This window comes from Ambystoma mexicanum, chromosome 13 (assembly GCF_040938575.1).
Source record: "Ambystoma mexicanum isolate Mex_15411 chromosome 13, UKY_AmexF1_1, whole genome shotgun sequence".
Classification (NCBI taxonomy): domain Eukaryota; kingdom Metazoa; phylum Chordata; class Amphibia; order Caudata; family Ambystomatidae; genus Ambystoma; species Ambystoma mexicanum.
The window spans coordinates 792,306,495-792,327,312 of record NC_090938.1 but is presented as its reverse complement, the minus strand read 5'-3'; the positions used below and the strand labels follow the sequence as shown (position 1 = coordinate 792,327,312).

At 52.8% G+C, this 20,818-nt stretch overlaps 1 protein-coding gene across 2 annotated transcripts in view; it reads right to left on the bottom strand.

Moving 5' to 3' along the window:
• The window catches only part of LOC138521991 (uncharacterized), a 523,182-nt gene that overhangs the window by 484,457 nt on the left and 17,907 nt on the right, over positions 1-20,818 (bottom strand). For both annotated transcript variants that reach the window (XR_011283205.1, XM_069635182.1), the window contains exon 2: positions 17,284-17,430. Coding sequence is in view for 1 of the 2 variants with exons in the window: in XM_069635182.1 (XP_069491283.1) it covers positions 17,284-17,430 (147 nt within the window). In the remaining variant the exon portion in view is untranslated. The remainder of the gene's footprint in view (positions 1-17,283; positions 17,431-20,818) is intronic.

Sequence of the window (20,818 nt, the reverse complement as noted above, 5' to 3'; positions counted from 1 at the left end):
TGTCAAATGAACTGTGGGGTACGGGTATGAGCATATTGAATCGGCGGCTGTACATGGGAAACACTTCACCACCCACAAGATACAGCACGGATTTAGCGACATGACCCATACTCGTCCCGTTAATAATATGAGACACTATGCAATAGTTTCAGTTGTATGTGTAACATTATTAGTGCTCTACTACTTACCTGTCATGTAACCCTAAGAATTATAGGTCTTCTGAGATCGCACAACCGCCAGTACACTCTGGCATTCCAACACGGCCCAGACAGCCTGACTCCAACATGGCCGCCCGCAGATAGACGCGAGCGGCCATTGTCCCAGGAACCCGCGCGTGCACCAGACGGCGGCGTCACAACAATAATAAATAGAGATCTGGCGGTCAGCGGCGTAGAGAACACTCCGCGTGCAGACCGCCAGACCTCTACAGAGACGAAAGCGAGCAGGTAAGCCGCTCCCTACCAGCAACCGTCTGCTTTAACACAAGCAGACGCACACGGCACAGGCCGCGGGGGTAATACGCGAATATTGGGAGAAGGATGTGGCACGCCGCTATGCGGCCACACACACCCACCATTGAGGCAATTCTCGGTTATTTTAATGTTAAAAATGATATACACAGTGCTAATCTACACTGTTTGTTCATATCTGTTAGCAGATACTCCAACCTAGTACTAACAACTATTTTGGTTCGTAGGTCCCAGGTCACCTCACCCACCCGTGTACAGAATTTATTTCCACGCGGACAGGGTAAGCACCCTTCCTTGTATATTGTAGATGTGCAGTCATTCTTATAATGTTTTTATGCAATAGATCTACTAGGAGTTTAGGTTTACATCTCTTTAACCTGCCCCCCCTCTTCTCTCTTCCCACTCCCTCCTATCATCCTTACAGGGAGAGGACCATGAAGTATGGAACCAACTCCTACACCTGAGGCCGATGGCGTAGTTGTAGGGGAAGCACCCAAAATGGCCTCCGTGGTCGTGGCGGGAACGGCTGCCATTTTGCCATCACCCGAGGGGCACTGCGGCATGTGTGGAAGTGAGGCAGGGGTCCCCGTCGGTGGGTCAGGGGTCTTAATTTTAGCCTTAACATAACGAACCTCGGCCGAGCCGGTACTATGAGGCCTGGAATGTTTCTGCGACATACCAATAGCCAAACTAGCCTTCACAGGAAGGACCTTGGCACTGCCAGTAAAGGAAGAACTTTCACTACTTGCCCCCTCAACAGTTCTGGCGTCGCCACAAGAGCGGGAACGGTAAGGAACAACTTTCACCGATAAGGCCTTGGCATGCCTCTCAGAAATGTTGGTCAGCCTCTGCACGAGGGACCTCGGACCCAGGTCTGGTAACAGCCTTACTAGCGTGGGCCTCGAACATCCGTTTGGAAACACCAAGCCCAGCCGAGGCCTCGGGGCGCACTGCGGTACTTTTGAGGGAAGCCGATAACGAGGCCTAGAGCGAGCTCCGGTACCCCACGACTCAGTAGAACTGGGTCTACAGGCAGCCCCCACAGGAGGGGCCTCGGAGCGTGCTCCGGTATCCACAGGCCCCTTACGGAGACCCTTGGATAAAACTCTGGTACAATTATTAGGCCCAGAAGACACCTCGGGGCAATCCCCGGTGACAGAGCGATCAATGCTCCACCCGGCTCGGGAAGAGCCCGGAAATGTATCTCCCGGACGGGGTGCTCTGAAAGGTAAAGAACTTACTGGGCATTTCTTCTTTTCGTCGATAAAACGCCTGAAAATGCGATGGAGGAGTAGGTCAAAACACCTCCTCCCCCCGCTCCAACCGACATTGAAGTGCCCAGACCGAAGGGGAGTCACAATAAAAACAGGAGTCCCAACAGTGATCCGGACCCAAACACTCTAGACAAAGAGGATGGGGATCCGCCCTCGCGAAGCGTCGGTGACACACAATGAACAATCTGGAAAGTCTAATTTGAACAACATAGACAGACTAGTACACGATCGCTAGCGAGAGCCAGAGAGGAGGAAAAAAAGGGAAGAAGATCTTCCGAAGATGCAAGCGCGTCCAGCCCCGAACGAGCGGTGAAAAGGACTGATGGGCGATGCGCGGGGGCGGAGCCAAGATGGGCGGGGTTACAGCCGCGTGCCGGGCTCCGCGTAGAAAGAGAGGAAGGGCTAAACATTTTTGACATTTTTGGATGCTTTTACAAAGCGCTCCATTCCCGTCCCACAGGACGGAGGAATGTCCCATAAGTATGGAGGAAAGGGGACGGGACGTAGGAGTATAGACTAACCTCAAGAATTATTTTCTGACAATAGGTTATCATTCCACTCCTATTGTACTCTTTCAAAATACCTCTCTGAGAGTGGGAATGGGGGACAAATAGCACCAATGAGGATTCCTGTATGCTTTGCATTAAATCACAGAGCATTTCAGGACTATAACAGTGATCAGAGATCTCTTCATTTGATAAACAAGTCTGTGATAAAAGGATTGCATGTGTGAATCTCTAAATGTATTACTGATGCATGGCTTGGTGCTCGCATCGTGGTTCACAATCCTCATGCTAACATTAAAATGTTTGTAACCATGAACGAACCATACATGCTCATTTGGACAGCTTAAGTTTTTGGATGTGAGTATTAAATGGCTGCAACATCAACCACTCAAATGGGATACAAGGGCTCTTGTTTCTGAAGAATTTTAGATGAGGAAGGGCTGGGTCTCAGTGTGAGCATGCCCAACCCCAATACAGAAACATATTTAGGGAAATATATCTACAGACAGGACAGGATATCGCACAAGAGACACCCAATAAACAATGCACAGAAAGGCTACAAAGAAAGGATTGTCTCTTACAAACTTTAGCCTGACCAGTAATAAGCTGAAGAAGCGTTTTAAACAAAACAAGCTTCTAATGCATGTTAGAGGGTCCACAGTTCCTAGGCCACTACCTCCTCACTATTACGCAGAGCTGGAATTAGCATCTCTCATTAGTGCTGACCTGCAGCTAGTGAAAATCATGGTGTGGCAGTGGAGGAAGGGCATTTGGCCCAGTGGATGTACAATTTGAGGCAACTTCTTGGATTGCTTTATGTGTTTAAGTGTGGGCACAGTATGGCATACTGGTCAGAGCCACATACATAAAACATTGTAGTGTGCTATTGTATGGACATTGGGCACATCAGAAAAAAACAGGTATATGTGCTGTTACATAAGGGAGCAGCACATAGACACCATTAACCAGCAGTGGTGGATTGGGCAGCGCACACATTATTGCTGCACACATCACTGCATTGATTTGCCACGGACTACTCTCTGCATGGTGACACAATGAACCTGGATTTCCTAATCAAGGTGCCAAGTCACATTGAGGTGCCATCTGGTGTGGGCGCTGGGCAGTGGCTGGCTTGTTTAGACAATTTAATAATCTTTGCTGCTGAGAGGATGCATTTAGTCCATGTCCCAAAGCAGCCACTAGAATACTTAAGCAGGAAAATGTCAGTTAACCTTCCCAGGGATGTGCCATATGTAACTAAAAAGTGATATACAAAAACGTTTTGGTGTGTGAAATAAAAAGTCATGGAAATAAAGGAAATCGTTTAAAACTTTTCTGTGTGGCATTTTTATTCTCTTTTGCAAAATGCATAGGTTTGATCAGCTAACTGATACTTGTGCTGGTCCGGTCAATGAAAATGACCCATGTTCAGTTCTTAACACTGACATGTTAAGCACATACTGTGTAAAAACAATGGTTTGTTAAAGGAGCCATCACTTATAAATTGTCCCACTTGAAAGGCTGTCAACACACAAATGAGGCATATATGCACGTATTACATTCTGCACTGGTCCTGAAATGTCCTCCCAGCGCTCCAGCTCTCGCCTAACATGAACAGGAACCAAGAAGTAAATATCACCTCCTGGTTCCTGCACATGCACGCAAGAGCCAAAGCATTGCTGCTGCAACGCCTCCGTCCGTTAGTATGTGCAGGGAGGAGCAGGAGCAACCCCTCCAACATACAAACATGCAATTCCTTGGTCAGTATCCCCAATGGGCCATGCAAGATTGAGGAGGCAAAACACCCCCAGCTATGCATGACCCATTGGGCATGCGTGGCTGGGGAACAGACTTGTTAAAGGGAAACCGTGTTTCCCTTTGACAGTTCGAGAAATCCTAGGAGCACTCCCTCAGCTGCAAAAAGCAGCAGAGGGAGCACTCAGTGTTTACAGTGGGCTGGTGCCTCCATAATGGGTGAGGGTGCCCAAGGGTTGTGCCCCCTCGTTCATAATGGACGATCCGCCACTGGTACACCCTCAGTTAATCTATGCTTGCGCTAAATGTGGCTGGAGATTAAATACTGTTGACTTTGAAGTCATGATCATGTAGTGTAATGCAGTCATTTTGAGAATATTAAGGGATTGAGAGATATACCCTACAACAGAAGGCTATCAGGGTAGCTCAGCAGGTTGAGTGACTGTTGCTGAGATGTGATATATTTAAAACTGGCTGTACATCGTATGAGTTTTTGCTATTCCTTATTAAAAAAAAACAAGTACAATAAAATGTGTTCAGCCAGGGGACGATTTGGGCTGGTTGCTTGCCTAAATTCAGAGCATGGGGTCGGGGGGGATTTCTGCCCCTGTAGTGAAAATCAAAAGTTGACACCCATGAACTTACATTAGCATAAAACATCTTTAGAAATATATCCTGTGATAAAACACAAAGAAAGGGGCACACAAATCACAGGGTATGTGTGTGGTAGTGTGACAAAAAAAGACACTTCTTTTAAAGAAAAGTAGTTAATGTAAGTTTAAGAAGCATGTTTCCGTTTTGGAAATGTCTTTTTCTTTAGGGCCTATGAAAGTTTAAGCTGCACCTTTGGAAACAATAGTGTACCTTGTATGTAGGAAGCCTGCTTTGAAGAGTGATGGCCCCCACGCCAGTGATTCAATGGTGTCCCTTTCAGGCCAGGAGAAAGAAGACAGGCTGAGCACACAAAGTGCCTGCAAATGCACGTATGGCGGCTGGGGGGCAGGGGGAGCATCTTTAAGACATCTGGAAAGAGTGCTTTGCCACGGTGGGGATCGGGGGGAAGCAGTAAATAGGGAGGGAGATTGGCCCCATTTGTCCCCCTCTAGCCAGGGGCGCCTATGCCTGTATATGAGGAGGCTACCAGGCACCGCCGAGTCTGGCACAAGGGACTGCTGCACAAGATGATTGGCCTGGGATTTCCGAACTACCTGGTGAAGACGATTGCAAGCTACCTGGGAGGCCGCACCTTCCATGTCCATGCGGTCTGAGATGTCCTCATCACATCCCATCCGAGCAGGCGTGCCACAGGGATCGAACCTCAGACCCTTCCTGTTCAACCTCTTCACCAACGACATCCCGACAGATCTCCACAAGACGGACCTGGCGCTGTATGCAGACGATGTTGCAGTCATCTTCCAGTCATCCAGCGAAAAGGAAGTGGCGAAGAACCTGCAAGCTTCATTGGATACCATCGCGAAGTGGTACAGCGACTGGCAGATTGAATTTAACACCAGCAAGACAACTTCAACGCTGTTCACCAGAAAGAAGATCAAGGAACACCCACACATTAGCCTCAACAGGGAGACCATCAAATGGGAGAGCAGCAGCCGCTACCTCGGTGTGACCCTGGACAGCAAACTCAACTGGGAAAGCCACATCGAGAATACTCAGCAAAAGGCAACAGGAAAAATGGCAGCGCTGTACCCACTCCTGAAGAGCAAGTCCATGCCCCTCCGGACAAAGATCAACGTCTACAAGGCGATCATCAGACCAACCCTGACGTATGCCTCCCCAGCACGGATGACCTGCCATGAGCGACACCAGAAGAGTCTTCAGATAGTCCAGAACAAGGCCCTGCGGATATCATCTGGAGCTCCAATCTTCACAAGGATAGCAGACCTTCACAGAGACCTGGACATCGAGATGTTGGACGAACATCTAGCGAAGCTGAGTAAGAACTTCTGCCAAGGACTGTATCAAAACCCGAACCCTCTGATCAGAAGACTCACTGCCACCACTGCAAACCCCTTCGACCGCTACCCGCGGCCCATCACTGCGAAGACCCTGTGAAACCAGCTCTACTGTGACAGGACCACACAGACCAAGAAGAATACAAACCCAGGACTACACACTCAACCCGAGAAGATGGAGGAATGAGGCTCAAGCCTCGGTATCCCAAAATCACCGCTGATGGATAACATCTATCAGCAAGAAGCAGAAGAAGAGGCACACCCTCTCCCCGCAGCCCATCAGGGCGAAGACCCAGGGAAACCAGCTCTACTGTGACAAGTCCACACAGACCAAGAAAAATCCTAACCCACGACTACACACTCAACCCGAGAAGATGGAGGAATGAGGCACAAGCCTCGGTATCCAATAATCACAGCTGATGGATAAAAATCTATGAGCAAGAAGAACAAGCGCCAGCGCCGCCACGTTCTGTTTGGTGGGGGTGCGTAGCGAGGACGGTGTTTTTCTGCCCGTGGGGGATGGGGGGGCGGGGGTGTCATCTACCATGGTCTCTGCCCATTGAGCCACACGTTTGAGAGATGGGCCGCTAGCGTTGGATGGACCAGCTGCACGAACCGAAAGGAAACTGGACCTGGGGTCCGCTCTAGGGAAGGATGCGGGACCAACGAAGAAGAAACGGGGACGCACCCCATAAATATGAGTGTCCTCGGGCATGCCCTTGCGTGGCCACCATTCTGGCGGCAGGTGCAGTCAGGCGCACTTTTCCACGGCGGGCTCTGCCACATGTAAATGTGACCCTGTAACATGCAGCCACTTTAAACCGAAGGCAAGAGCTCCGCCTTCCCTGCATGTGACACTATCGCTGTGTTCACATTTCCGTGAGCGGATATGCTATTTCATATGGTCGGGCCCATACCTGCCTAACCTCCGGAATTTTTCCGGAGACTCAGGAATTTAAAGCATTTCTCCGGGTCTCCGGAAAAGTCCCGTGAATCTCAGGAATTCTTCTTCTTCTTCTTCTTAATTATCGGAAGCGTGGGCGGACCCACGCAGGCGCTTCCCCATCCTATAGGATGATGTGCACCGCACCCACTAATTATTATTTGGCTCCAATTAAGCTCACAAATCTCAGGAATTCTGAGATTCTTTCCGGTCCCGTCATATTCTCCACCTGATTGGCTGCCGCCGGTAGCTAATCGGGTGAAGAAGTGGCTGGCATCCGGAAACGGCGCTCAATGTGACCCTCGACCCCTGTAATAGTGCTTTCAATCCATATAATTGGATTGAAAGCAGTTTTATTACGGCGGCGGTGCCACGTTCATTTTGCTTACCAAAATAATTCATTCAATGCTATAGTAAGCAAAATGAAGGCGGCGCCGCAGCAGGAATAATGCTGCTTTCAATCCAGTGACATGGATTGAAAGCACTATTATGAAGGCGGCGGCACTGCCTTCATTTTGCTTACTACAGCATTGAATAAATTATTTTCAGTGCTATAGTAAGCAAACTGAAGCATGCAACAACCGAGTTTACCTGTTGGGCGTGTGGGCGGAGCCATGTGCAAATGGGCGGAGTCTTGTGTGGCTGTGGGCGGGGCATAAATCCCAGGAATTTTGATTTTCAAATGTAGGCCGGTATGGTCGGGCCCCGAGGAGGGAGAGACAGCCTGGTCTCCCCAAATGCCCTCAAAGAGAGTGAGACCAAGCACCTCCAGAGCCCCCCAGCCACCAGGATTCAGTACAACCAGCGAATGGGACGCTGGCGGAAATCTAGTGACACGTCATGGGTTTTTCTCTCGTCCACGAACTAAGCTCCGGGCCCAGGGGGTGCAGCTGGTGGCGCTAGTTAGTATAGATAGAAATATGTTGGTGTTGTGATGGATAACCTGTTACCTGACCTGGAAGGATCACTGGAAATACATCTGTGCCAAAACCGAAGAGCAGGTGGGGGCCATTAGTGCATGCATTGGCAGAAATGGTGGCTTCGCCGTGCAAGCATAATGCAAGGATGGCGCAGGGGTTCCTGTCCTGTGTGAAGTTGAGCCGTAGGGATACAGCCATGACCTGGGGGCCTGAACACGCACAGGAAGCTCTTGCTGGGGGCTGACCTATTCACCCCCCCCCCTCAGCATATCAGTATATCAGAATGCTTGCCTGATAGGTACCCCGGGCACCGTTGGCATCACTGTGCTAGCCTGGCCCAGAGAAGATGGACATGTACGAAACAATATGGCCATTTCCAGAAGAAACTCGATATGTCGGAGTGCTGGAGCCACTTACCAGCTGGGAATTACTGTAATTTCATATTTTATATTGTCAAAATGTGCGATTATGTTATGCAGATTCTTAATGATTTAACCAATGCATAATGCACGTTTTGAGTGTGTTATACTGTGTGTGTGTTGTATTGTCTATTGGCATGATGTATGTGATATGTATAAAACGTCTTTGTGGCTATATGTATATTTATAATTAAAAACATTACAATCTAGTGATAGCGCGCACGTTGCTAATGCCATGCTGCTTAATTCTGTATGCAAGCCGCAGGACACCGGTTCAAAGGCCCAGAACCGTAGATAGACTCGCCCTGAGATCGGAAAATGGCTACTGTTAGAAGGCCCTGAACGTGCAGTGCCCCGAAGCTGGAAGGTGCTATCTGTCTCCCCGCCCATCTCACTGGCCTTACCCGGGTTAGCGTCGGTCCCAGGGGAGAGGAGAAGGCAGGTTATGAGGAGGCGGATGCCGTGAGGTAGAGAGGCCTGACCCCAAGGCCCCTCTGCTGGGTCTTAGTCCCCGGGCCCCGCCCATCTGCTCAGCGCCTCTCCCCGTTGGCTAAGGACTGTGCCTGCGGAGGCGGACTCGGCCTTTCCAGAGGCTTTAATAAACGCTGAAGCCGAGGCCTTGGCAGAAAGCAAACAGCGGCCCCTGGGCGGGAGCAATGCTGGATACACCTGGATATATTTAGGCTCCCTGGCAGCACCTGGCCATCGCATGGAGGCCCCGCCAGCCGAGCACTGGCTACGAAGGGCCTGTGTAACCTGAGGTCTGGGCCTGTATGCCCTCTGTACCCGCCTGTAGGAGCTGTGTAACCCAAGACACATCTCTGCTGCCTCCAGCCGGAGCCTGTGCAATCTCTGTACCCTGAGCTGCACCTCTGCAGTCTGAGGTCTGGGCCCGTATGTTCTCTGCACCCGCCTGTGGGAACTGTGTAACCCAAGGCACATCTCTGCTGCCTCCAGCCGGAGCCTGTGCAATCTCTGTACCCTGAGCTGCACCTCTGCAGTCTGAGGTTTGGGCCTGTATGTTCTCTGCACCCGCCTGTAGGAGCTGTGTAACCCAAGACACATCTCCGCTGCCTCCAGTCGGAGCCTGTGCAATCCCTGTAACCTGAGCTACACCTCTGCAGTCGGAGGTCTGGGCCCATATTTTCTCTGCACCCTGAGCAGTAGCTCTGCAGTCTGCGCCTGTGGGAGCTGTGTGACCCAAGGCACATCTCTGCTGCCTCCAGCCGGAGCCTGTGCAATCTCTGTACCCTGAGCAGCAGCTCTGCAGCCTGCGCCTGTGGGAGCTGTGTAACCCAAGGCACATCTCTGCTGCCTCCAGCCGGAGCCTGTGCAATCTCTGTACCCTGAGGTCCACCTCTGCAATCAGAGGTTTGGGCCTGTATGTTCTCTGCACCCGAGTGTAAGAGCAGTGTAACCCAAGACACATCTCTGCTGCCTTCAGCCAGCCGGAGCCTGTGCAATCTCTGTATCCTGAGCTGCACCTCTGCAGTCAGAGGTCTGGGCCTGTATGTCCTCTGTACACCCTGAGCAATAGCTCTGCCGTCTGCGCCTGTAGGAGCTGTGTAACCCAAGGCACATCTCTGCTGCCTCCAGCCGGAGCCTGTGCAATCTCTGTACCCTCAGCTACACCTCTGCAGTCGGAGGTCTGGGCCCATATGTTCTCTGCACCCTGAGCAGTAGCTCTGCAGTCTGCGCCTGTGGGAGCTGTGTGACCCAAGGCACATATATGCTGCCTCCAGCTGGAGCCTGTGCAATCTCTGTACCCTGAGCAGTAGCTCTGCAGACTGCGCCTGTGGGAGCTGTGTGACCCAAGGCACATCTCTGCTGCCTCCAGCCGGAGCCTGTGCAATCTCTGTACCCTGAGCTACACCTCTGCAATCAGAGGTCTGGGCCCGTATGTTCTCTGCACCCGCCTGTAGGAGCTGTGTAACTCAAGACACATCTCTGCTGCCTCCAGCCGGAGCCTGTGCAATCTCTGTACCATGAGCTGCACCTCTGCAGTCTGAGGTCTGGGACCGTATGTTCTCTGCACCCGCCTGTGGGAACTGTGTAACCCAAGGCACATCTCTGCTGCCTCCAGCCGGAGCCTGTGCAATCTCTGTACCCTGAGCTGCACCTCTGCAGTCTGAGGTTTGGGGCTGTATGTTCTCTGCACCCGCCTGTAGGAGCTGTGTAACTCAAGACACATCTCCACTGCCTCCAGTCGGAGCCTGTGCAATCTCTGTATCCTGAGCTACACCTCTGCAGTCGGAGGTCTGGGCCCATATGTTCTCTGCACCCTGAGCAGTAGCTCTGCAGTCTGCGCCTGTAGGAGCTGTGTAACCCAAGGCACATCCCTTCTGCCTCCAGCCGGAGCCTATGCAATCTCTGTACCCTGAGCTGCACCTCTGCAGTCGGAGGTCTGAGCCTGTATGCCCTCTGTACCCTGAGCAGTAGCTCTGCAGCCTGCGCCTGTGGGAGCTGTGTTACCCAAGGCACATTTCTGCTGCCTCCAAGCGGAGCCTGTGCAATCTCTGTACCCTGAGCTGCACCTCTGCAGTCAGAGGTCTGGACCTGTATGTCCTCTGTACACCCTGAGCAATAGCTCTGCCGTCTGCGCCTGTAGGAGCTGTGTAACCCAAGGCACATCTCTGCTGCCTCCAGCAGGAGCCTGTGCAATCTCTGTACCCTGAGCTACACCTCTGCAGTCGGCGGTCTGGCCCTATATGTTCTCTGCACCCGCCTGTAGGAGCTGTGTCACCCAAGACACATCTCTGCTGCCTCCAGCCGGAGCCTGTGCAATATCTGCTGCCTCCAGCAGGAGCCTGTGCAATCTCTGTACCCTGAGCTACACCTCTGCAGTCGGAGGTCTGGGCCTGTATGCCCTCTGCAGCCTGCGCCTGTGGGAGCTGTGTGACCCAAGGCACATCTCTGCTGCCTCCAGACGGAGCCTGTGCAATCTCTGTACCCTGAGCTACACCTCTGCAATCAGAGGTCTGGGCCTGTATGTTCTCTGCACCCGCCTGTAGGAGCTGTGTAACCCAAGGCACATCTCTGCTGCCTCCTGCCGGAGCCTGTGCAATCTCTGTACCCTGAGCTACACCTCTGCAATCGGAGGTCTGGGCCTGTATGTCCTCTGTACACCCTGAGCAATAGCTCTGCAGCCTGCGCCTGTGGGAGCTGTGTGACCCAAGGCACATCTCTGCTGCCTCCAGCCGGAGCCTGTGCAATCTCTGTACCCTGAGCAGCAGCTCTGCAGCCTGCGCCTGTGGGAGCTGTGTAACCCAAGGCACATCTCTGCTGCCTCCAGCAGGAGCCTGTGCAATCTCTATACCTTGAGCAGCAGCTCTGCAGCCTGCGCCTGTGGGAGCTGTGTAACCCAAGGCACATCTCTGCTGCCTCCAGCCGGAGCCTGTGCAATCTCTGCTGCCTCCAGCCGGAGCCTGTGCAATCTCTGTACCCTGAGCAACACCTCTGCAGTCGGAGGTCTGGGCCTGTATGTCCTCTACAGCCTGCGCCTGTGGGAGCTGTGTGACCCAAGGCACATCTCTGCTGCCTCCAACCGAAGCATGTGCAATCTCTGTACCCTGAGCTGCACCTCTGCAGTCAGAGGTCTGGACCTGTATGTTCTCTGCACCCGGAGCAATAGCTCTGCCGCCTGCTCCTGTAGGAGCTGTTAACGCAAGGCACATCTCTGCTGCCTCCAGCCGGAGCCTGTGCAATCTCTGTACCCTGAGCTACACCTCTGCAATCAGAGGTCTGGGCCTGTATGTTCTCTGCACCCGCCTGTAGGAGCTGTGTAACCCAAGGCAAATCTCTGCTGCCTCCAGCCGGAGCCTGTGCAATCTCTGTACCCTGAGCTACACCTCTGCAATCGGAAGTCTGGGCCTGTATGTCCTCTGTACACCCTGAGCAATAGCTCTGCAGTCTGCGCCTGTGGGAGCTGTGTGACCCAAGGCACATCTCTGCTGCCTCCAGCCAGAGCCTGTGCAATCTCTGTACCCTGAGCAGCAGCTCTGCAGCCTGCGCCTAAGGGAGCTGTGTAACCCAAGGCACATCTCTGCTGCCTCCAGCAGGAGCCTGTGCAATCTCTATACCTTGAGCAGCAGCTCTGCAGCCTGCGCCTGTGGGAGCTGTGTAACCCAAGGCACATCTCTGCTGCCTCCAGCAGGAGCCTGTGCAATCTCTATACCCTGAGCAGCAGCTCTGCAATATTAGACCTCAGCCTGTGAGATCTCCGACTGTTACCCAAGAAGAGCATTTCTGTCTGCAAGATCAGTGTGACCTCTAATATAGCTCTGCTGTCAGCGCTACAATTTTAGACCTCAGCCTGTGAAATATCTGTAACCCAAGAAGAGCATTTCTGTCTGCAAGATCAGTGTGACCTCTAATATAGCTCTGCTGTCATCTCTGCAATATTAGACCTCAGCCTGTAAGATCTCTGTAACCCAAGAACAGCATTTCTGTCTGCAAGATCAGTGTAACATCTGATATAGCTCTGCTGTCAGCTCTGCAATATTAGACCTCAGCCTGTGAGATCTCTGTAACCCAAGAACAGCATTTCTCTCTGCAAGGTCAGTGTGACCTCTAATATAGCTCTGCTGTCCTCTCTGCAATATTAGACCTCAGCCTGTGAGATCTCTGTAACCCAAGAACAGCATTTCTCTCTGCAAGGTCAGTGTGACCTCTAATATAGCTCTGCTGTCATCTCTGCAATATTAGACCTCAGCCTGTGAGATCTCTGTAACCCAAGAACAGCATTTCTCTCTGCAAGGTCAGTGTGACCTCTAATATAGCTCTGCTGTCATCTCTGCAATATTAGACCTCAGCCTGTGAGATCTCTGTAACCCAAGAACAGCATTTCTCTCTGCAAGGTCAGTGTGACCTCTAATATAGCTCTGCTGTCATCTCTGCAATATTAGACCTCAGCCTGTGAGATCTCTGTAACCCAAGAACAGCATTTCTCTCTGCAAGATCAGTGTGAGCTCTAATGTAGCTCTGCTGTCAGCACTACGATTTTATACCTCAGCCTGTGAGATCTCTGTAACCCAAGAACAGCATTTCTCTCTGCAAGGTCAGTGTGACCTCTAATATAGCTCTGCTGTCAGCTCTGCAATATTAGACCTCAGCCTGTGAGATCTCTGTAACCCAAGAACAGCATTTCTCTCTGCAAGGTCAGTGTGACCTCTAATATAGCTCTGCTGTCCGCTCTGCAATATTAGACCTCAGCCTGTGAGATCTCTGTAACCCAAGAACAGCATTTCTCTCTGCAAGATCAGTGTGACCTCTAATATAGCTCTGCTGTCATCTCTGCAATATTAGACCTCAGCCTGTGAGATCTCTGTAACCCAAGAACAGCATTTCTGTCTGCAAGATCAGTGTGACCTCTAATATAGCTCTGCTGTCATCTCTGCAATACTAGACCTCAGCCTGTGAGATCTCTGTAACCCAAGAACAGCATTTGTGTCTGCAAGATCAGTGTGACCTCTAATATAGCTCTGCTGTCATCTCTGCAATACTAGACCTCAGCCTGTGAGATCTCTGTAAACCAAGAACAGCATTTCTGTCTGCAAGATCAGTGTGACCTCTAATATAGCTATGCTGTCATCTCTGCAATACTAGACCTCAGCCTGTGAGATCTCTGTAACCCAAGAACAGCATTTCTGTCTGCAAGATCAGTGTAACCTCTAATATAGCTCTGCTGTCTAACAGCGGACCCTGTTTAATCCCTGTAACCTGAGAGACAGCTATTCCGCCGGAGGCTTGGCCTGTAAGACCTGTGCAAACCAAAGGACATTGCTGCCGTCTGCGGCCTGAGCCTGGAAGATTGGTGTAAACTGATATATAGCCCGGTGGTCTAACACCAAACTCAGTCAATCCCGGTAGCCCGAGTCACTGCTCTACTTTCTGAGGCCTGGCTCTGCCTGATCTGTGGGGTAGCACAGCTCTCTGAGGCCTGAGCCTGTGTAATGTATGCAACTTGGGGAGTAGTTCTGCTGTTTCAAGCCTGGCCTGTACAATCTGTGTAACCTTAGGGATAGCTCAGCTCTCTGAGGCCTGAGCCTGTGCAATGTATGCAACTTGGGGAGTAGTACTGCTGTTTCAAGCCTGGCCTGTACAATCTGTGTAATCTTAGGGATAGCGCAGCTCTCTTAGGCCTGAAGCTGTGTAATGTATGCAACTTGAGGAACTGTTCTGCTGTTTCAAGCCTGGCCTGTACAATCTGTGTAACCTTAGGGATAGCGCAGCTCTCTGAGGTCTGAACCTGTGCAATGTATGCAACTTGGGGAGCAGTTTTGCTGTTTGAAGTCTGGCCTGTACAATCGGTGTAACCTTGGGGATAGTGCAGCTCTCTGAGGCCTGAGCCTGTGCAATGTATGCAACTTGGGGAGTAGTTCTGCTGTTTCAAGCCTGGCCGGTACAATCTTTGTAACCTTAGGGATAGCGCAGCTCGCTGAGGCCTGAGCCTGTGCAAGATATGCAACTTGGGCAGTAGTTCTGCTGTTTCAAGCCTAGCCTGTACAATCTGTGTAATTTTAGGATAGTGCAGCTCTCTTAGGCCTGAACCTGTGTAATGTATGCAACTTTGGGAACTGTTCTGCTGTTTCAAGCCTGGCCTGTACAATCTGTGTAACCTTAGGGATAGTGCAGCTCTCTGAGGACTGATCCTGTGTAATGTATGCAACTTGGGGAGTAGTTCTGCTGTTTCGAGCCTGGCCTGTACAATCTGTGTAACCTTAGGGATAGCACAGCTCTCTGAAGCCTGAACCTGTGCAATGTATGCAACTTGGGGAGTAGTTTTGCTGTTTGAAGTCTGGCCTGTACAATCTGTGTAACCTTAGGGAAAGCGCAGCTCTCTTGGGCCTGAGCCTGTGTAATGTATGCAACTTGGGGAGTAGTTCTGCTGTTTCAAGCCTGGCCTGTACAATCTGTGTAACCTTAGGGATAGCACAGCTCTCTGAGGCCTGAGCCTGTGTAATGTATGCAACTTGGGGAGTAGTTCTGCTGTTTCAAGCCTGGCCTGTACAATCTGCGTAACCTTAGGAATAGCGCAGCTCTCTGAGCCCTGAGCATGTGTAATGTATGCAACTTCGGGAGTAGTTCTGCTGTTTCAAGCCTGGCCTGTACAATCTGTGTAATTTTACGGATAGCGCAGCTCTCTTAGGCCTGAGCCTGTGTAATGTATGCAACTTGTGGAACTGTCCTGATGTTTCAAGCCTGGCCTGTACAATCTGTGTAACCTTAGGGATAGTGCAGCTCTCTGAGGCCTAAGCCTATGTAATGTATGCAACTTGGGGATTAGTTCTGCTGTTTCAAGCCTGGCCTGTACAATCTGTGTAACCTTAGGGATAGTGCAGTTCTCTGAGGACTAATCCTCTGTAATGTATGCAACTTGGGGAGTAGTACTGCTTTTTCAAGCCTGGCATGTACAATCTGTGTAACCTTAGGGATAGTGCAGCTCTGTGAGCCCTGAGCCTGTGCAATGTATGCAACTTGGGGAGTAGTTCTGCTGTTTCAAGCCTGGCCTGTACAATCTGTGTAACCTTAGGGATAGTGCAGCTCGCTGGGGCCTGAGCCTGCGCAAGGTATGCAACTTGGGCAGTAGTCCTGCTGTTTCAAGCCTGGCCTGTACAATCTGTGTAATCTTAGGGATAGCGCAGTTCTCTGAGGACTAATCCTCTGTAATGTATGCAATTTGGGGAGAAGTACTGCTTTTTCAAGCCTGGCATGTACAATCTGTGTAACCTCAGGGATAGCACAGGTCTCTGAGGCCTGAGCCTGCGCAATCTATGCAACTTGGGGAGTAGTTCTGCTGTTTCAAGCCTGGCCTGTACAATCTGTGTAATCTTAGGGATAGCGCAGCTCTCTGAGGCCTGAGCCTGTGCAATCTATGCAACTTGGGGAGTAGTTCTGCTGTTTCAAGCCTGGCCTGTACAATCCGTGTAAACTGAAGCATAGCACTAGTCTCCAAACCTGTGTAAATGGTCCTGTAAGAGGGGCGGCTTTGCAGCCACCGTACCCAGCCTCTGAAATCGGTGTGATAGGAGGGATATGTGCACCTTGAAGTACACGTCTGCTTGTCTGTTGCACGTGCGAAGCGGGAGCTGCTTTGCGAGCCTGTGGCATGTGTGCAAGCTCAGGGATGGCTTTGCTATGTAATACTGGGACACATGTGTCACACGCAGGCCCGGCTGAAGAAATGCGGGGCCCATTTCAACTTGATGGTTTGCTCCCCGCACCCTCAACCCCCCCTTTGCTTAGAGTGGAAAACAGCCTGGGGCAGCGTGAGGGGCATACGTTATAATGGAGACAAATGCCGCCGGGGTTAACAGCCATCAATTATCACGAGATGGCCGGCCAGCAGGGGGGTGCCGCGCTAAGTGCCCACTGATGATATCGCCTCGTGGTCTTGTAACGACGATTCCGCCACATCATCCCCTTGCTGACAAGAAGAAGGTTTCGCTTTTCAGTGGCCATTTCGTGTGTCCGCTCCCTGCTGGCTGGCCGTCTCTGCATAATCGGTGGTTGTTAACGCCAGGGCGTATTTCTTTGCTTTAAAAGTGTGCTTTGCAGCCCTCGCGTTGAGAAACTTGATTTGCTGGAGCCCTTGCGGTCGTCTGAAGGTCTCCAGTTTCCAGCAAATGAAACCTGTAACGCAAACGCCGCAAGCGCACATTTAAAGCCCCAGAACGAAAAGAATATAGAACGGAATCTATTGACATATTATATATAGACTGCTGACTGGCGACATGAAAACACTGAAAAGCCCTGACGCCGTCCCATGTCACATGGGGAGTAGCTCTGCTGTCTAATCGGAGGGATTGCTCCGAGGCCTGAGCCTGTGAGATCTATGTAACCTGAGGGCTAGTCATGCTGTCTGAGACGGTTTGATCTTCTCTCTGAGCCTGACATTTCTGTAATATGAGGGATAGCCTTGCTGTCTAAGCTTGCGGGACCCGACAAGGCCATCCACCTGCAACCTACAGGGAAATGCCCCTTCACTTTCCAGCACAGGAGGGGCACAAAGAGAAATGCCATCTTACCGTGTGTGCGGAAACTTCTCAGGACACACTTCCCACCGGGGTCCTCTTGGTACTTGGCGAGGCAGGGTCCACAGCCCCCAGTCCCGGGGACACAGGGGTGGCGGCGATCCAGGAGACACGAGATCCGGCCGGGACACTGGGACACTCCTGGGAAAAGGAAGAGAGAGAGTCACTGACTGGGTGCATCCAGAAACCAGGTGTTCTCTGAGCGCTTGGGCTATGCTACAGTGCAAAGGAGGGGCTCCCCCGACTGCTGCATGCTGGAAGTGCTCAGTGATAGAGTGCAAAGGTGGGACTCCTCGGCCTGCTGCATGCTGGAAGTGCTCAGTGATAGAGTGCAAAGGTGGGACTAGTCTGCCTGCTGCATGCAGGAAGTGCTCGGCCTATGCTACAGTGCAAAGGTGGGGCTCCTCGGCCTGCTGCATGCAGGAAGTGCTCGGCCTATGCTACAGTGCAAAGGTGGGGCTCCTCGGCCTGCTGCATGCAGGACGTGCTCGGGCTATGCTACAGCGCAAAGGCGGGGCCCTTCGGCCTGCTGCATGCAGGACGTGCTCAGGCTATGCAACAGTGGAAAGGTGGGGCTCCTCAGCCTGTTCCTCGGCCTGCTGCAAGCAGGAAGTGCTCGGGCTATGCTACAGTGCAAAGGTGGTGCATGCAGGACGTGTTCGGGCCATGCTACAGTGCAAAGGTGGGGCTCCTCGGCCTGCTGCAAGCAGGACATGCTCGGGCCATGCTACAGTGCAAAGGTGGGGGTCCTCGGCCTGCTGCATGCAGGACGTGTTCGGGCTATGCAACAGTGCAAAGATGGGGTTCCTCAGCCTGTTCCTCGGCCTGCTGCAAGCAGGAAGTGCTTGGGTTATGCTACAGTGCAAAGGCGGGGCTTCTCGGCCTGCTGCATACAGGACGTGCTCGGGCTATGCTACAGTGCAAAGCCAGGCTCCTCGGCCTGCTGCATGCAGGAAGTGCTCGGGCTATGCTACAGTGCAAAAGTGCGGCTCCTCGGCCTGCTACATGAAGGAAGTGCTCAGTGCTACAGTGCAAAGGCGGGGCTCCTCGGCCTGCTGCATGCAGGAAGTGCTCGGGCTATACTACAGTGCAAAGGTGGGGCTCCTCGGCCTGCTGCAAGCAGGAAGTGCTCGGGTTATGCTACAGTGCAAAGGCGGGGCTTCTCGGCCTGCTGCATGCAGGACGTCCTCGGGCTATGCTAGAGTGCAAAGCTAGGCTCCTCGGCCTGCTGCATGCAGGACGTGTTCGGACTATGCTACAGTGCAAAGGTGGGGCTCCTCAGCCTGCTGCATGCAGGAAGTGCTCGGGCTATGCTACAGTGCAAAGGTGGGGCTCCTCAGCCTGCTACATGAAGGAAGTGCTCAGTGCTACAGTGCAAAGGCAGGGCTCCTCTGCCTGCTACATGAAGGAAGTGCTCAGTGCTACAGTGCAAAGGCGGGGCTCCTCGGCCTGCTGCATGCAGGAAGGGCTCAGGCTATACTACAGTGCAAAGGTGGGGCTCCTCGGCCTCCTGCATGCAGGACGTGCTATGCTACAGTGCAAAGGTGGGGCTCCTCAGCCTGTTCCTCGGCCTGCTGCAAGCAGGAAGTGCTCAGGCTATGCTAAAGTGCAAAGGTGGGGCTCCTCGGCCTGCTGCATGCAGGAAGGGCTCAGGCTATGCTAAAGCACAAAGGTGGGGCTCCTCGGCCTGCTGCATGCAGGAAGTGCTCGGGCTATGCAACAGCGTAAAGGTGGGGCTCCTCAGCCTGTTCCTCGGCCTGCTGCAAGCAGGAAGTGCTCGGGCTAATCTACAGTGCAAAGGTGGTGCAAGCAGGACATGCTCGGGCCATGCTACAGTGCAAAGGTGGGGCTCCTCGGCCTGCTGCATGCAGGACTTGCTCGGGCTATGCAACAGTGCAAAGATGGGGCTCCTCAGCCTGTTCCTCGGCCTGCTGCAAGCAGGAAGTGCTTGAGTTATGCTACAGTGCAAAGGCGGGGCTTCTCGGCCTGCTGCATACAGGACGTGCTCGGGCTATGCTACAGTGCAAAGCCAGGCTCCTCGGCCTGCTGCATGCAGGACGTGTTCGGACTATGCTACAGTGCAAAGGTGGGGCTACTCAGCCTGCTGCATGCAGGAAGTGCTCGGGCTATGCTACAGTGCAAAGGCGGGGCTTCTCGGCCTGCTGCAGGCAGGATGTGCTCGGGCTATGCTACAGTGCAAAGGTGGGGCTCCTCGGCCTGCTACATGAAGGAAGTGCTCAGTGCTACAGGGCAAAGGCGGGGCTCCTCGGCCTGCGGCATGCAGGAAGTGCTCGGGCTATACTACAGTGCAAAGGTGGGGCTCCTCGGCCTGCTGCATGCAGGACCTGCTCGGGCTATGCTACAGTGCAAAGGTGGGGCTCCTCGGCCTGCTGCAAGCAGGAAGTGCTCAGGCTATGCTACAGCGCAAAGGTGGGGCTCCTCGGCCTGCTGCATGCAGGACGTGCTCGGGCTATGCTAGAGTGCAAAGCCAGGCTCCTCGGCCTGCTGCATGCAGGACGTGCTCGGACTATGCTACAGTGCAAAGATGGGGCTCCTCAGCCTGCTGCATGCAGGAAGTGCTCGGGCTATCCTACATTGCAAAGGTGGGGCTCCTCTGCCTGCTACATGAAGGAAGTGCTCAGTGCTACAGTGCAAAGGCAGGGCTCCTCTGCCTGCTACATGAAGGAAGTGCTCAGTGCTACAGTGCAAAGGCAGGGCTCCTCGGCCTGCTGCATGCAGGAAGTGCTCGGGCTATACTACAGTGCAAAGGTGGGGCTCCTCGGCCTGCTGCATGCAGGACGTGCTCGGGCTATGCTACAGTGCAAAGGTGGGGCTCCTCAGCCTGTTCCTTGGCCTGCTGCAAGCAGGAAGTGCTCAGGCTATGCTAACGTGCAAAGGTGGGGTTCCTCGGCCTGCTGCATGCAGGAAGTGCTCTGCTACAGTGTAAAGCCGGGCTCGTCGGCCTGGTTCATGCAGGAAGTGCTCAGTGCTACAGTGCAAAGGTGGGGCTCCTCGGCCTGCTGCATGCAGGACGTGCTCGGGTTATGCTACAGTGCAAAGGTGGAGCTCCTCGGCCTGCTGCAAGCAGGACGTGCTCGGGCCATGCTACAGTGCAAAGGTGGGGCTCCTCGGCCTGCTGCATGCAGGACGTGCTCGGGCTATGCTACAGTGCAAAGGTGGGGCTCCTCGGCCTGCTGCATGCAGGAAGTGCTCAGGCTATGCTACAGTGCAAAGGTGGGACTCCTCGGCCTGCTGCATGCAGGAAGTGCTCGGGCTATGCTACAGTGCAAAGGCGGGGCTTCTCGGCCTGCTGCAGGCAGGATGTGCTCGGGCTATGCTACAGTGCAAAGGTGGGGCTCCTCGGCCTGTACATGAAGGAAGTGCTCAGTGCTACAGTGCAAAGGTGGGACTCCTCGGCCTGCTGCATGCAGGAAGTGCTCGGGCAATGCTACAGTGCAAAGGCGGGGCTCCTCAGCCTGCTGCATGCAGGACATGCTCGGGCTATGCTACAGTGCAAAGGCGGAGCTCC